This window comes from Anoplophora glabripennis, unplaced genomic scaffold (genome assembly GCF_000390285.2).
Source record: "Anoplophora glabripennis isolate ALB-LARVAE unplaced genomic scaffold, Agla_2.0 scaffold785, whole genome shotgun sequence".
NCBI classification, from domain to species: Eukaryota; Metazoa; Arthropoda; class Insecta; order Coleoptera; family Cerambycidae; genus Anoplophora; species Anoplophora glabripennis.
Genome location: NW_019416862.1, coordinates 156,505 through 172,162, shown reverse-complemented (window position 1 = coordinate 172,162; position 15,658 = coordinate 156,505). Strand labels below are relative to the sequence as shown.

Genomic DNA, 15,658 nt, shown 5'->3' with positions numbered 1-15,658 from the left:
TAAGCTTAGCTAAAAACATTACTATTGCAATATATACAAAACGTCATTCATTAAAATGTATATTTATTTATGATAAATAATTTCAATTGATTACTACATATAAATTCAAACCGATATAAGGTGTTCATCTCATTTGCCTTATGTCAGTTATACGTATTTCGACGGAATTTCATAGGAAAACTGTATCTATTTACGATGACAATAGGTTACTAGGTTAACATTTCTGTTTGTAGTCCACAGCCTTTATTATTAAAATGCAGATTAAATCCAGCGGTATTAGTAGCTGTGTATTAAATTGAGGTTAAATGAAATATGTACAAAATGCGCGACAAAAAAGTCTACTTTAATTTTTTTAAACAAAATTATTTTATTTGTAGAACGATATACCGATTTTCTTTATAAGCCCTTTACAAAATTATAACACATGTTCTTTGAATTAAAATTAGTCTAATATACAGGCTGTTACAAATTCGCTTCTCACGACGGGAATCTCAGAAACGGTAAGAAGTACGAAGTAGCTTAAATGGGGTAAAAGTTGCGTAATCAGGGGACCAACGTTATGCCTCTAAAAAAGCAAGGCTAACACGATTAGTTTTCGAAATATTTGAAAAAAAAACCGAAATTTTGGAAATCAATAAAACATTTATTATTAATAACTATTACCATCACTTGGTCATACATAACTCAATAAGTTGTTGCCTCAAAATTAAAACATTATTACAACTTTAATTTTATTATGACAAATTAATTATTAAAAATGCGTACGAACAATCAAAACGCCAACTGAATATTATTCTTTAAGAAATTTCAGTAAATGTTCAAAAACATTTTCGTTTTGGCAAAGGTTGAAAATGAAGATCAACGTAATATTATCGGAATTTATTATATCTGTAACCGCAACTGTGAAAGACATGTCAGATGTATTTGTATGAATAAATATGAATATATGAAAAAAAATAGATGGGAATTTGTTTGAATTTTGTGCACTCGAGAAGCCTAGAAGTAACTATGAACAAGGGAATAAAAATCTGATAATGTTTTATTTTAATGCGTGGTGGTAATAATTTAAATAACTAGATGGATTTCACAGGGTCTAACGACACTTACAGTGTACGATAATTCAATAAACAAAGAATTCTAAATAAAAAATTTAGATAAATTTGAAAACGTCTGAATCTGGTTCGGTCTGAGGCAGTACAATATTGGGGGTCATGAAGGCTTGCAAAAAATGTAATAAAATTTCTAGGGTCGGATTTAAAAAAATTTAGTTGATGATGGTCCTAGAGAGACGAAACGTTACATATAAAAATTGATTATGCCATTCGATAGAGAGCAAAAAGTGGCCATGAGAAAGTGTTCTACTTTTTTCAATAGCACCTCAAACAAGGCGGAAATGAAACAAACGGATTTCTAAAATTTCGGGTTTTTTCAAATATTTCGAAAACTAATAATTTTAGCCTTGATTTTTTGGAGGCATAATGTTGGTCCCCTGATTACGCAACTTTGCCCCCCTTTAAGCTAGTTTGTATCTCTTACCGTTTTCAAGATCCCTGTAGTGTGAAGCGAATTTGTAACAGCCTGTATATGACATGTCAGCCTTGTTTGCCCCCATTTAAGCTACTTCGTATCTCTTACCGTTTCCGAGATCCCTGTAGTGAGAAGCAAATTTGTAATAGCCTGTATACGGTATTTACAAAATTCCAACACATGTTCTTTGAATTAAAATTAGTCTAATATCTACGGATCAATAAGTGAACTTAAACACTCTGGCCATCCTTCAACAAGTTATTCAACACAAAACATCAAAGCAGTTCGTGAGGATGTTACTGAGAGTCCAGGAATATCAAAGCAGCACCGTTGTCAACATTTGGACATTTCGAGAAGTTCTCTACAGCGTATTCTCACGAAAGATTTGCATCTTCATACTTACAAAGTTGAATTGACTCAAAAACTGAAGCTTCCTGACCATGCAGAGCGAAGAGAGTTCGTCGATTGGATTATGGAACAACAAATAGATGCCGATTTTTCGAATAAAATCATCTTCAGCGATGAGGCGCATTTTCATCTTGATAGCATCGCTAATGGACAAAATTGTAGCATTTGGAGTTCAAGAAATCCACGAGTGATTGTTGAGAAACAAATGCATGCACAACATGCCACTGTTTGATGCTAATTTTGGGCTGGAGGCATTCTTTTTCAAAAATGCGGCTGGTCAGGCAATAACAGTTAATGATGTTCGTTATCGCAACATGATAATCCAGTTTTTGTCCCTAAATTGCAAGACACGGATGTAGACGACATGCGGTTTCAACAAGAGAGTGCAAAATGCCATACAGCCCGAGAAATAATTGAATTACTGCATTAGTAATTTGCTGGTCGTGTAATTTCCCCTCTTGCTGATCAGAATTGGCCGATAAGATCATGCGATTTAACGCCGTTGGACTTTTTTCTATGAGGTTTTTGGAAGTATAAGGTTTATGCCAATAAGTCTATGATCAACCACACTTTGAAGGAGGAAATTGAGCGCTGTGTCAACGAAATTTAGCAGCATTTACTATGTGCCAGCAAAGCCATGGAGGCCATTTATCCGATACAAGCAATATTGTATACTCACTTTATGAATCAATAAAAATTTTACAATTTTTAATTGAAAGTCTGTGTTTTCTATCAAAATTACTTCTTGCGATAATTTATGGACAGTCTTTATATATATAACATCCAGTATGGCTCAGTAAGAATAAGGATACCCCTCTAAAATTTTTTTGTTACCCACGATACGTTTAATATTTTTTTATATAAATTTAATTATTTGGACGACGTGAATCTTTGGGTACTTTAATTACATATTTTTCAAATATATAATTTGAATAAAAGTTAAGTTCCTGTTTTAAGAGATTCATAATTACTAAAATTCTAGCTAACATTTAAGCACAACACTATTTTCGTACTACAAAATCGATAGATTTTATTTTATCTATTTAAAAACTGGAAAACAATTGTCTTGAAATTTACTAAATGCTTCACAATAATAGTTGTTTACATTTTTTCCGTAGGACAAGTCTGCCGCGTGTATACGTGGTGCGCATCAGCAAGTTAAGCGCTGTTGTCCCGTTGCCGTTGTGATGAAACTCCCCAATATTAATACTCGCTGTATTTTGAAAAATGTTAATCTTACGCCCCTGTAATATACAACTTTTTTGTTCATTTATGATTACTCCATCTCATGCTGAAGTAATGGCAGTCAAACTTCTTACACCCTTTATATTCTGCATTATAAATTAATGAAATTTGGAATATAGGGTTTTAAGTGATGCTGATTAAGGCTCCATAGACAGATTTTCAATAAAAATGTAATTTTCATAAAAACCTCGTCTAAAACAATCACAGCAGGTTAAGGATTGTCCACTGTAGCTAGTTCACTAAGTACATCTAAAAGAGTGCTATGCATATGAAAAAACTGATTCGAATGACGCGTTCCAAAAAATGCTTTTCAAAAAAATGTATAGCCCGTTTTTAGTGAGCCATATTCCCATATTCTACATATCCAAAATTGATAACGCAAAATTTTGAAATAAATTTTTGAGTTGTGGTACTTAATCACAACCTACTTAGGTACTTTATATAAAATTACTTGTAATAAAATTATAATGACGAAACTAGTAAATGATAAAGTAAATTCATAAAATAATTATTTAACTGTGGTTTCTTCTTCATTTTCTAGGTCAGTCAATCGGGTAAACGTTATTTTTCAGACAGAACTGGATTATAATAAAATAGTTAGTAATTATAAAAATCTCTATTGGGTGTTGGATCAGGTCATGCTTTCTCTGGCTTACTCAATATTGACAAATAACATTATCTGGCACGTTTAACAGTAACTTAAACCTGAGTTCAGTGCTACAATAGCTAATAATTTAAGTAAGGAGATTATATTTCGAGAGTAAATAGATCCAAACATAACAGCAACAAAATTTGCATTCCAATACAATGATCTCGGCAAAATATTTACATTCAGATACAGTTTGACTTAAATCTACAAGAAATATAGTTACTTAAGTATTCATCAATTTCAGTATGGGATGGTACGTACAAGAGATAACTGCAAACAAATTAAAATTTCATAATTGGTCCTTATGTATACATAGAGCTTTTTCAAGTATAAGCAACGTACAAAGATGGCCTTAAAATGAAATTTTGAATATTTTCTAAAAATTGTAGTATAATTCTTCACAAGTATTACGTATTACTCTGATTTATATATTTATAGCTGGCCAATATTTGTATTTATTATTTTTATTTATATGTATGTACTCTAAACAAGAGTCACACCATGTAGTATGTTCATCTTTAATTTCCACTGATTATCAAATTATAAGCAGAAATATATTATAAAGAACAAATGTTTTATTATATGCCAGTAAGACAAAGTAAATTTTATTAATTGTGCAATAAAAATCAATAACTAAATATCTCAGCGATTAGAAATCGTACTTGGGATATTTACGTAATTAATATATGTATATTTAAAATTTTCTTATATCAAATATAGTTTCATTGTATATTTCAACTCAATTTATCTTCACAAAAATAGTAATGAAACTTTTGATTCTTTACCGTCTTATCAATGTGAGATTTAAATAGAAATGTAATTTGATGTACGCTTAATTTCTTCAATTTTTAAACATTATATCCTCCTTTTCTTTAGCGTAGATAATGAAAAATTAATATTGAAGCTTTATATACTCTCCAAAATCTAGCAAATAACTGTATAAGAAACAGTTTTTAATTGATCAATAGACTGTGACTGTCCATAGGATTTAAAACAATCTAGGTCAAATGTTTAATAACTGCACATAGATGATACTACAGTTTTACTAATATCCTGGGACAAATTAAATATAATTAGTGGATTCGATAATTTCGTTTCCTTTCTCGATGCAAATTGAAGAAAGTTTCATACATTATATCCCGAATTTTCTAGAATGAGCAATTTATTTCTGGATTTTATTTAACTAATATTCTTATTTAATTAGTTGTAAGTAGTATTATTTGCATACAGATAAGACTTTACTGTGCGTTCTGGAAAGATACCTTTTTTTACTCATTTTTTTTAGTAGATGACAATGGTGTTGCAAATTTATAGAATTACTATATACAGGGTGTTTATTAATTGAATGCCGATACTTAAGGGTGTGAATCCTTGAGTCATTTTAAGAAGAAAACTTAATATCAACATATGTCCNTGACAGGTACATTCTTTTTACCGATGAAGCTAGTTTTTCTCGAAACTCAATACGAAATTTCCATAATAACCATTTGTGGGCGGATGAAAACCCTTTTGCAATTGTTGAATCAAAGTTACGAAGAAAAGTTACGAAATCGTATAATAGTATGCTGCCAAACCATAAGACACAAGGAATTTTTGAAAATGTACGTCAGTCTATGCGAAAAAGAGTAGATGCTTGCATACGTGTGGGTGGAGGACACTTTCAACAACTATTGTAAATACATAATAAATACATTATGACACTTTACCCAGCCTACCAATTTTTATTTCATTTGATTTAGGGGGGCATTTAATGAGCTTACCGTTTTTTCTATCCAAACATTTATTATGCCTACGTGAACGTCATTTGTGAAAGTAGAAAATTAATTTTTGCCCCACAAAAAGTGTTTCCACGCATGGTGGGTGTCTACAAAATGGCAACAAAATATCAAAAGCAGTCTCAATGAACTTGGGGAAAAACTTTTTTTGGTTTTCATTTTTTTACGTACAAATGGTGCGTCGTACGAGAGTAAGTCTAGGGACCGAATTTGCTGTAAAATAAATGGAGATTTTAAAAATAATTTTAGGTTTTAGAAAAAGCAGTGGCGTACCATTTTTTTCTTCAAAAATGTTTAGTTCAAACCTCGTACGGACGTCATTGGCAAAGATTTTAAAACATTTTGACATCAAACAATGCTCCTTAATGATTAATAGGTGTGTACAAAATTTCATAAAAATATCTGGAGTGATAAGAAAATTATAATAAAAAAGTACATTTTTTCTTAAAACTATAACACCCTGCAGCTCAAAAATTAAGATGTTTAGGACAAATGTTGATATTAATTTTTCTTCTTAAAATGTCCCAAGGATTCACAACCTTAAGTATCGGCATTCAATTAATAAACACCCTGTATACTTAAAATATTTCGATTATAAAAAATAATCTGTTAGAGAATCAATATGGCCATAATGTGATATATTTTTCAATTATAAAAAAGGAGACAATTGTCATAGAGAAATAAACGTGACATTCTCAAACAGATTTTGAAAAAGGATAAAATTTTGATAACAGTATCGGAGTTAGTGTACCGAAATCTATAATAAATACGTGTGCTACTAATCATCACTTTCATTTTGAAATCTCGTGTTGCTGCAGACGGGTAGTTTGTATGTGTACACGAAAAATGGTGAGCCATTGAGAAATTGATTTAAAAATTATATTCGTTAAAAATAGTTCTAATCTATGTTGTTAAATTGTTAACAATCTTTGTCTAATCTGGATCTAATCTAGATATGGATCTAATTCAATGTATTATATACATAGTAAGTTTATAAATATAGATAGAGAATGATATACGCCGAAAACATTGCCAAAAAAACGCATACTTTCCTAAAATATTGTTTACAAATTTAAGGATATCTATAATTTGTTGGCAATAGTTTCACAACTGTAAAAACAAAGTCACAAAGTGAATGTCGAAATTTCACACAACTTTGTGACCAGTTGTATTATAATTAATAGTGTGAATTTTCGTAGCATTTTTTTTCGTGTAATTTAGTTATTATAACGATCAAACATTGATTTCTTGTACTCCTGTTTACTGGTTTTACTTATCTTGACTTTTGTAAGTTTTTGAAATATTGTTATTTCTCCACATTCCGTAACGCTATAATAGCACTAATATCGTACAATATTATTATAACCAAATTTATTAAATTTTCAGATTTCTAAATAATCGACATCTCTATTTTCTATGTTATGTTTTACCATCAATTCAAAGGGTTGAGAATGTAGAATAGGTGTTTTCGTGTCATGTAATATAGGTAATTTCTAAATCAATTTTACTCCCAAACTGTGCCAACTCCCAACCTATCGAAATGATTCAAAAGACAATTTTTACTGTAAAATTGCCTATACTATAATTTCATTTTTTTTTAAATCAAACTGTGCGAAGGTTACACACCAACTAGTTGGAACATAATTTAGAGAAAATGCTCCAAGTTTAAATCGCCTCTGACTAAAATTTAGATATTATTTCTTGACCATTGGAATGAAAATTTGATATTATCATCAAATTTTAAATTTAATTATTTTATCCTAAACGGTTTCGTAGAAAAAAAGGGAATTATTTTATGCCCACCCAAACTTTTTTCTTATTTTTAGTCGAAGAATGCACCGACAAAATATTCGGGTAGGGTACCATCAAATAATTTATCTCTCTCTTTCTTTATCTAAGCTTTAGTTCGATTACTGTGATGTAGATTACAAAATCAATTAAAAGATAAAGAAAACAAAATCCTATGCTACTAGTGTATATTTAGAGATTTTCAGTAATCTGCTCTATCCATGGAAACTGCTTTTCACAATTTTTGGAAATCAGAGGTTTGCATGCACTTACAATGGCGAATCCCCACTTGACCATTTTCGAGCCGTTCTCGTCTAGCACCGGTAAAAATCACAGAGAATTCCTGTCAACACACCGCAACAGAATTAATAGCACCAGCGAACACCGATAGAACGTTCCGTGCGCTTATTAGACACGATCGCCAAGAACTGTTGGCCGGACTTGATTACCGTGTAGATACACCTGAAGCAGTCGTTACGAGTAACGGTATCCGCATAGTTCCATCTGCCCATTAGTGAGGTTGCAAGCGCCAGATTGCTGCAGTCGACGGCCTCTTCGTCACGGAAGCGTTCCGCTGCTGCTCCTTTCAGTTATCAGTTTTTGAAGCGATTGTATTCAGATGAGTTTCCAGTAGCATTAGATATTATCTAAATCCCACTTTATTAGCTGAAAGGTACATAGGCAATTTGAATCTCTTTACAATGCTTTTTTTAGACCTCTTCTAAATCTTGTAGGAGTTTAAGATACTTTTATGAGAAAAAGTCACAAATTATTTGTAAAACTCAAGAAAAAGCATCTGGGTTCCCAAACAATGGACAAATGCACGATGAAGAGCTTTTTATTGCCAATGTCTGAATATGTAAAATTAAAATATCATTTATGTAGGTTAAAGTAAGGTCAAAATTGGGATGTAGGTATTAGCAGAATCTCACAGTTTCTAAAATAAAATAAAGTAGTCATTTGTTTGACTGTGATTGAGAATGAAAAAAATTTGAAACACACCTAGTTCTATTTTTTGTTTACAAATACAGTCTTGATTATACCTCGATAACAGGGTTTAGAGTTTATGATGTAGAGGTTTAGGGTTTACGATTATTTATATGAAAGAGTAATGTCTTCGATCATCCACGTGTCCTAAGATTAGCCCTGATTAGTCTGTATATTGTACTAACTACTAGCATCAATGAATTGCGACAAGCTGGAGAATAATAAATTGAATTATAATAATATTTTAAATAGGTACTCAGGGTGTCCGGAAATTAGGAGCAAATATTCCGGGGGGTAATTCTACGGCAAAAAGTAGGACGAAAAGTTCATATAAACATAGGTCGATCAGTGGACTCTAACGGAGCTAGTGCCTCTTAAAGGATCGGCCCTGAAGATGACTTTTGTTGAATATTGTCGAAACGGTCCTAGACAAATTAATGAAATTTTTAACACTTAATCAACTTTTTATGCTGAATTCGAAAATGTACACGAAATTTATCCATTTTATTCAGGAGTGTGTTAAACAGGATCAACCTAGGATTCTAGCCCTAACTTTTTTGGTAGAAATTATTTTTATAATAGACTTTTTTAGTGTGACGTCAGATATTTAGGCAACCCGCAACAAATTGTCATAGTTGAAATTGCACAGACCGAATTTGACCTTTGTGTACTATTTACATAGATACTATAAAAATAAACAACTTAAAATTAATTTATTTTTACAAGGATTCGGAAGTATTTAAGAGCAACCAACACGTGTTTCGTAAAATATGTAGATACCTACACTAATGTGCTTAAAACTTACGTTATAAAAGAATATTCCTAAATTTAAATAAAGTAAAAATTTGACATTAGCCTTGTTATTCCTAATGCTCATTCTCGGAAAGAATAGCCTCATACACAGGTGAGCTCTTGTTGATATGTTATCGCTGTCATTCATCATTTTTCTTGTTTTGTTTAATTTTGCCATTTTCTAGTTCTACTAAGTATTGTTCTTGTTTTTCTTCGTGTTGTACTGTGTCAGCGCGTTTATCGTGTGTTTTTTCTTCAAGTGGTTTATTATAGACGTACTTTTAACCATAACCAAACTTTCCTTGTATGATATCCTGTTGCGAGGCTACTTCGCTTACATGAAATTATTGAAATTATCTTTAATGCGCATACTCAGTAACTTTGATATAATTTTAATTTATTAATTACTATAAAAGTCAATATTGTTCTATAAATTTAAATATAAAAAAATCTATAATTCTATTAGTTTGTCACTTGGGGAAACTTCTTAAATATTTCTAATATTGCAGGGATATCGCAATATTTAAGGTCTTGACAAAGAAGCCATTTTTTGGCACATGTCCAAAGTACATAGGGTCGAAAATCGATCTAGTAAAAATATTGAGAAATTCTTCATGACAATGTGCACTACGGGGTTGCCTATAATTTGGCGTATGTGACGTCACTACTAAAAAGATCTATTGGACCACAGTAAATTCAAAATGTAATGCTTTTTGTATTAAAAAGATAGGTACTCTCGTTCAACTTCTATAAAATATACCGTTTTCGAGTAAAATAGACTAAATAATACATGCAAATTGTACGTAACGTACACATTTTATTTTCCTTAACGCCTCGTATCTAATTGTTCCATGGTATGCCAAATTTTCATGGAAAAGGATGCACGAAGCTATATTTAACACATCAGGTTCTTTTGCAGAGCAGTTAAGAACTGATTTATTTGTGCAGTATATTATATATGTTAATATTTTGATTAAATTTATGATTTTAACTGTTCGAGAATTATGTGCATGTTCTGTGCTAATTTGTGCTGTATATTATAAATTGTGTGCTCATTTTCTCATATAGTTTATAAATTTTATGCAACCTGTCATGGCAGCAATTTGCATATATGAATAATAATATATTGTAACCATTCATATTATAATACATGATTAAAAATTATGTATATGTGTAGCATACTTATGTAAATTTATAAAAATTTTGGAAATATTTCGAAACTAAAACTACACAGAGTGTTATACGAGAACTGTACTAGGTGACTACGAAATGATCTCTTAATAAAAATTCTGGGTTTAAATTTGTGGATATACCTAACTTTGAATTTTCACAAAAATCTATTTTTGGTTATATCTAATCAATAATCATTATTTATATTAATCATCATTTTTTGTGGGAATCAATTTATTTTTGGTGTACACCAAGGAATATTCCCGTTTATCTGCAGACTTTCAGAAAGTACATGAACGAATAAAAAATATTAAGCATTTGTTTTTTTCTTGCCACACTTTGCTAGGTTCTGTGGGGTGATAAAAATTATGGGAATTCATATAGGACATATTTGTATACACATAAAATATATATAAATTGAATATACACGATACATAGTGTAGAATTACACTTTTCAGTACCTTTTATGTAGTACTTCTACATTTTAAAATGTGTAATCCTAATCCTTTATGTATTTTTTTTATATTTGATTTACGATTAAAAGTGTGATATTACATGACTGGATTTGGCTCAACCAATCATATTAATCTTGTGATCACCCAGTGTGTTTTTACTGAGCGTGTGTAGAAAATTGTGCTAGTTGTTCAGTAGGCATTAATTTGTGGCGTAATAATATAGCACAGAGTTTTAACTACCTAAAAATATTTGTCATAAATAAATATTGGAGCAAATAAATAATATGACTTGAGCAAATTATATAAATCTATATTTTCTCGTATTGAGAAATACCCATATTCAACTTTTCTTAATCTTACACACAGTTGATGTATGTAGCTTACCATTTAAGACCTATTTTACTTATTGTTTTACTTACACCATATTTTGTTTAAAGTTTAGTGTTCTCAATAATTGGTTATTGCTCTCGAAATGGTTCAAAGATTCCACCTCAAAATTCACCTGGACGCGAGAACGAGAACTAGGGCAAAATTTTTATCCCGAAAAATTCTTCGTATGAATGGAAATCGTAATAAAATTTTTCCCAAAAAATACAAAATTATACCTCATTTCTTAAAATTAGAAATGACGTACTCCGTCTTTTAAAAAGTTATCTATATTTTCGGACAAATACCATTAAATCTGCCTGTTTTTTTTTTTGGAGAAATATTGTCAAGTCTAAATACCATAATTTCTCAAGGCGAACCTTATGTATACTTTATAGTATCGATTTTCGATCTTCATTAACTTTCTAACACTATAGATAATGATAATATAGTCAACATGCATAAATTTTGCTGCAGGAACCTTACAGAAGATAAATTTGTACCTTTTATTCTTAACTGAAATAGTGTACGATGTATCACATTGCAGAACCTAAGGCATTCATATTATTAACCTACAACTGAGGACAAAACCTACATTGTTTAATGTGACACCCACAAGTTTAACAAATATGGGGACATATTTAAATTTTAGGCTGTAAGTAGGTACAGGTCAAACAATAATAGGTATGCGTAACTTCGAAGGTTTATGCCAACCGGTTTCCTGTACATGTGAAATTAAGGTTTTTTTCATTAAGAAAGATTTTAGTTCAGCTGAGATCACATTGTAAAATTTTTTTGAGAATGAGAAAATAATATGTTGATACATGATATGATATACAATAATATACAGAATTATAGAAATGTGTGTTTCTGCTAATATCGGAAATGGTAAAGCTCGCATCACAAAAAGAATGAATGATTTTCGTTCAGATTTTATATTGTTCAAATAATTATTTGTTCTTTTTTGTTTTATTAAATTTTTGTAAATTGATTATCAGTAGCTCCTTCCCAGGGACTGTAACTTTAAATGTACTGTAACTGTATTTTTTTTTAAATTCAATTTGTATACATTTTCTAGGAAATTTGGAACAAGAACATCTGAAAGGTACTCACATATGTGTTGAAACTTTTTATAAAGAATCACTAAAGTGCTTTCTCTAATTTTAGAGATACAAAAACAATCACAGAAAGTTTTGCCTCATATCCAAACATTCAGAAGGAGCAATATTTTGTGCTATCTAATATTTAAAATATATCTCACAAATAATATGTCTCTGGCCTTAGGTCTTATTTAACGTGGACACGCATTGCAAACAATTTGAACAGAATTTGCTCATTAAATCACTAACGACATTTATACCCAGAGCCGGATTAACAGTGTTTTTGGCCCTGAGGCGCAAGGGTTTGGCGGGCCCCCTATATAGGATAGAAATCGAGAGTGGGGTGCGGGGTGGGGTTTGTCACCCAGAAAATATTTGGAAAATGACTGCTTTAATAGTATTTTTGCAGCTTCCGACAACACAGCCACACAAAAAAGAAGTTGTCTGTACTTTTCGTGCGACATATGTTATCCGTAGTATTTTTGCCTCCTGATCACGAATCCGGTGTCAGAATTGAGCTATCACATCACAGGAATTTCCTAACATCAAAAAGCAGGTCAAAAATAGCAAAAATTCACGAAAGAGTGCTAGGAAAATACAAAACATTTTTTTTCTATATTCAAATGTTCATTTATATGGTTAAAACCCCGCCGAATGTGAATCCGCGGTCAGAATTGATGGTTCTTTTTCTAACCTAAAAGAACGGGTCAATTTAGGTCAGATATCACGAATTTTCAAAAAATAACAGATTCGCGCCAAATTTGGTATACGGGGGTTTTCGGGGTCGCTGATCGTGGATCCGAGGTCAATTTTTCAAAATTCAAGATGGCGGAGCCAAGATGGATGATCAAAATTTAAAAAAATAACAGGTTCGCTCCAAATTTGGTATACGGGGGTTTTCGGGGTCACTGATCACGAATCCGAGAACGGATTTACAAAATTCGATTTTAAAAATTTAATCAATTACCTATGTACTTCAAGAAGGTTAAAACATGATTGGGTACTCAGGTTATAAATTAAACAAAAATATTACTAAATGAATTTCGCAAACCTGACCCCTAATCCGTGATCAGCGACCTCGAAAAGCGCCGTATACCAAATTTGGCACGAATGTTATTTTTTGAAAATTTGTTCGGCCGTCTTTGATCCGCCATCTTGAAATTTGCAAAATTGGCCTCGGATACGTGATCAGCGACCCCGAAAACCCCCGTATACCAAATTTGGCGCGAATCTGTTATTTTTTGAAAATTCGTGATATCTGACTTTAATTGACCTGTTTTTTTGATGTTAGAAAAAGAACCATCAATTTTGACCGCGGATTCACGTTCGGCGGGGTTTTAACCGTATAAATAAACATTTGAACATAGAAAAAACATTCTTTTGCATTTTTCCTAGCACTTTTTCGTGAATTTTTGCTATTTTTGACCTGTTTTTTGAGGTTAGGAGGGTTTTGTGTGGCTATGCAATCAAATTAACGAAATAGGTAGTTTCGTCATGAGACAATATGAGCCACAAAAGCGTAGGTACGTAACTACGGTTTCGTTATTGTTTTGTTTTTTAAATTTTCGTTTAGTAGGAAAATCAGAATCACAAATGTTAACGTTAAGGAAAAATACATGATAACATTTTTTTTTATTTTTATTATTAAACTATGAAACAAGAAAAACAATAAACAAAAACAAAATAATGAAAACAAAAATATAAACTCTTAAAATATACACAAAATTCAGTTAGTAGGGCCTGGGTAAATCAAAGATCGGCGAGGATGAGGAGTGGCAAACCAGTCATTTAAAATAAGAAATCAAAGTGTAGGATACTGAAAAATTTGTTTCTATAGATATTAGTTAAAAAGAGTAAAATTTCTCGACGGAACGGGTGCGAGCGGGCCCTTGAGGCCACCGGGCCCTGAAGCGCGCGCCTCATGAGCCTCACGGTTAATCCGGCACTGTTTATACCCATCATCCTTAGTACCATGAAGAAAATTGATTTGAATTTACGATCAAGACAGATGTTACCAACTGTGGACCAATGGTTCCCTAGGTTAGTAAGGAAAACTTGTAGGTGGACGATTTTAGAAAGAGGAGGACGATGTAAACAGTTGTAAAACTAATGATGATCACACTAGAAAAAGCAGGTAAATAAAAAAATGCTCATCACTAAAAATCAACCTGTTTTCGTTTTCAAACCAAGAAACGACTTAAATATTTAAATACATAACCAGGTAAATAAGCAAGCAACCGAAGAAATAATAAGTAAATACTTAAGCGAATAAGTGAATAAGTGAATAAGTGAACAAGTTATTAAGTAAATAAGTGAATGAGTAAATGAGTGAATAAGTGAATAGGTGACGAGGATAATAAGGTGAATAAGAGAATGGTGAATAAGTTAGCAACAAGCAAGTGAACAATTGAACAAGTGAATAAGTGTATAAGTGGATAAGTGAATAAGTGAATAATTGAATAAGTGAATAAGTGAATAAGTGAATAAGTGAATATGTGAATAAGTGAATAAGTGAATAAGTGAATAAGTGAATAAGTGAATAAGTGAATATGTGAATAAGTGAATAAGTGAATAAGTGAATAAGTGAATAAGTGAATAATTGAACTAGGGAACAAGTGAATAACTGAATAAGTGAATAATGATTAAGTGGATAAGTGAATAAGTGAATAATTGAAAAGTATATAAGTGAATAAATAAATAAGTAAATAAGTAAATGAGTAAATGAGTAAATGAGTAAATGAGTAAGTGAGTAAATAAGTAAATGAGTAAATAAGTAAATAAGTAAATAAGTAAATAAGTAAATAAGTAAATAAGTAAATAAGTAAATAAGTAAATAAGTAAATAAGTAAATAAGTAAATAAGTTCTAAGTTTGGACACTTTTTTTCATTAACTTTTAATTATACTAGAATAGATTTTGGTTTATAACTATATAAGTATAGGAAATTTTTTCTATTTATATTTATATATTTAGTATTCAAACGAATAATCAATCAAATATAATAAAAAATGGTAATAGGTAATTCTGAAAAAAATTTATTTTGTACCTCTTTTTGAACTGCTTTATTTAATTTGCTAATTGGGTCAAATAATATATCCGCTGTTGAACTATGAAATATTCAAATAAAAGATGCATGACTGAAGATGATCAAAAGGCCAGCGAGTGATTCTAATTGCTATTTACGCCAACGATGTATTACCTGTAGATGAAATAGAGTGGAAATAATTACATAAAATGACTACTTAAACCATTTCACCAAAGATTTATTGTAACTTTGTTGTTCACCGGGTGTATCAAAGAATACTAATAGATTTAATAATGTTCGAGTTATTTTTAATATGTAGCCTAAACCTTCAGAATTACTTTTTAGCTAAATTTAATTCACGTGTTAGAGGTC

General features: G+C 31.0%; 1 protein-coding gene across 1 annotated transcript in view; it reads right to left on the bottom strand.

Moving 5' to 3' along the window:
- The window catches only part of LOC108912465, a 41,794-nt gene extending 33,987 nt beyond the window's left edge, over positions 1–7,807 (bottom strand). Inside the window, exon 1 of the mRNA XM_018717696.2 lies at positions 7,666–7,807. Coding sequence (XP_018573212.1) covers positions 7,666–7,689 — 24 coding nt within the window. The 5' untranslated portion in view covers positions 7,690–7,807. The remainder of the gene's footprint in view (positions 1–7,665) is intronic.
- Positions 7,808–15,658: the final 7,851 nt, after the last annotated feature.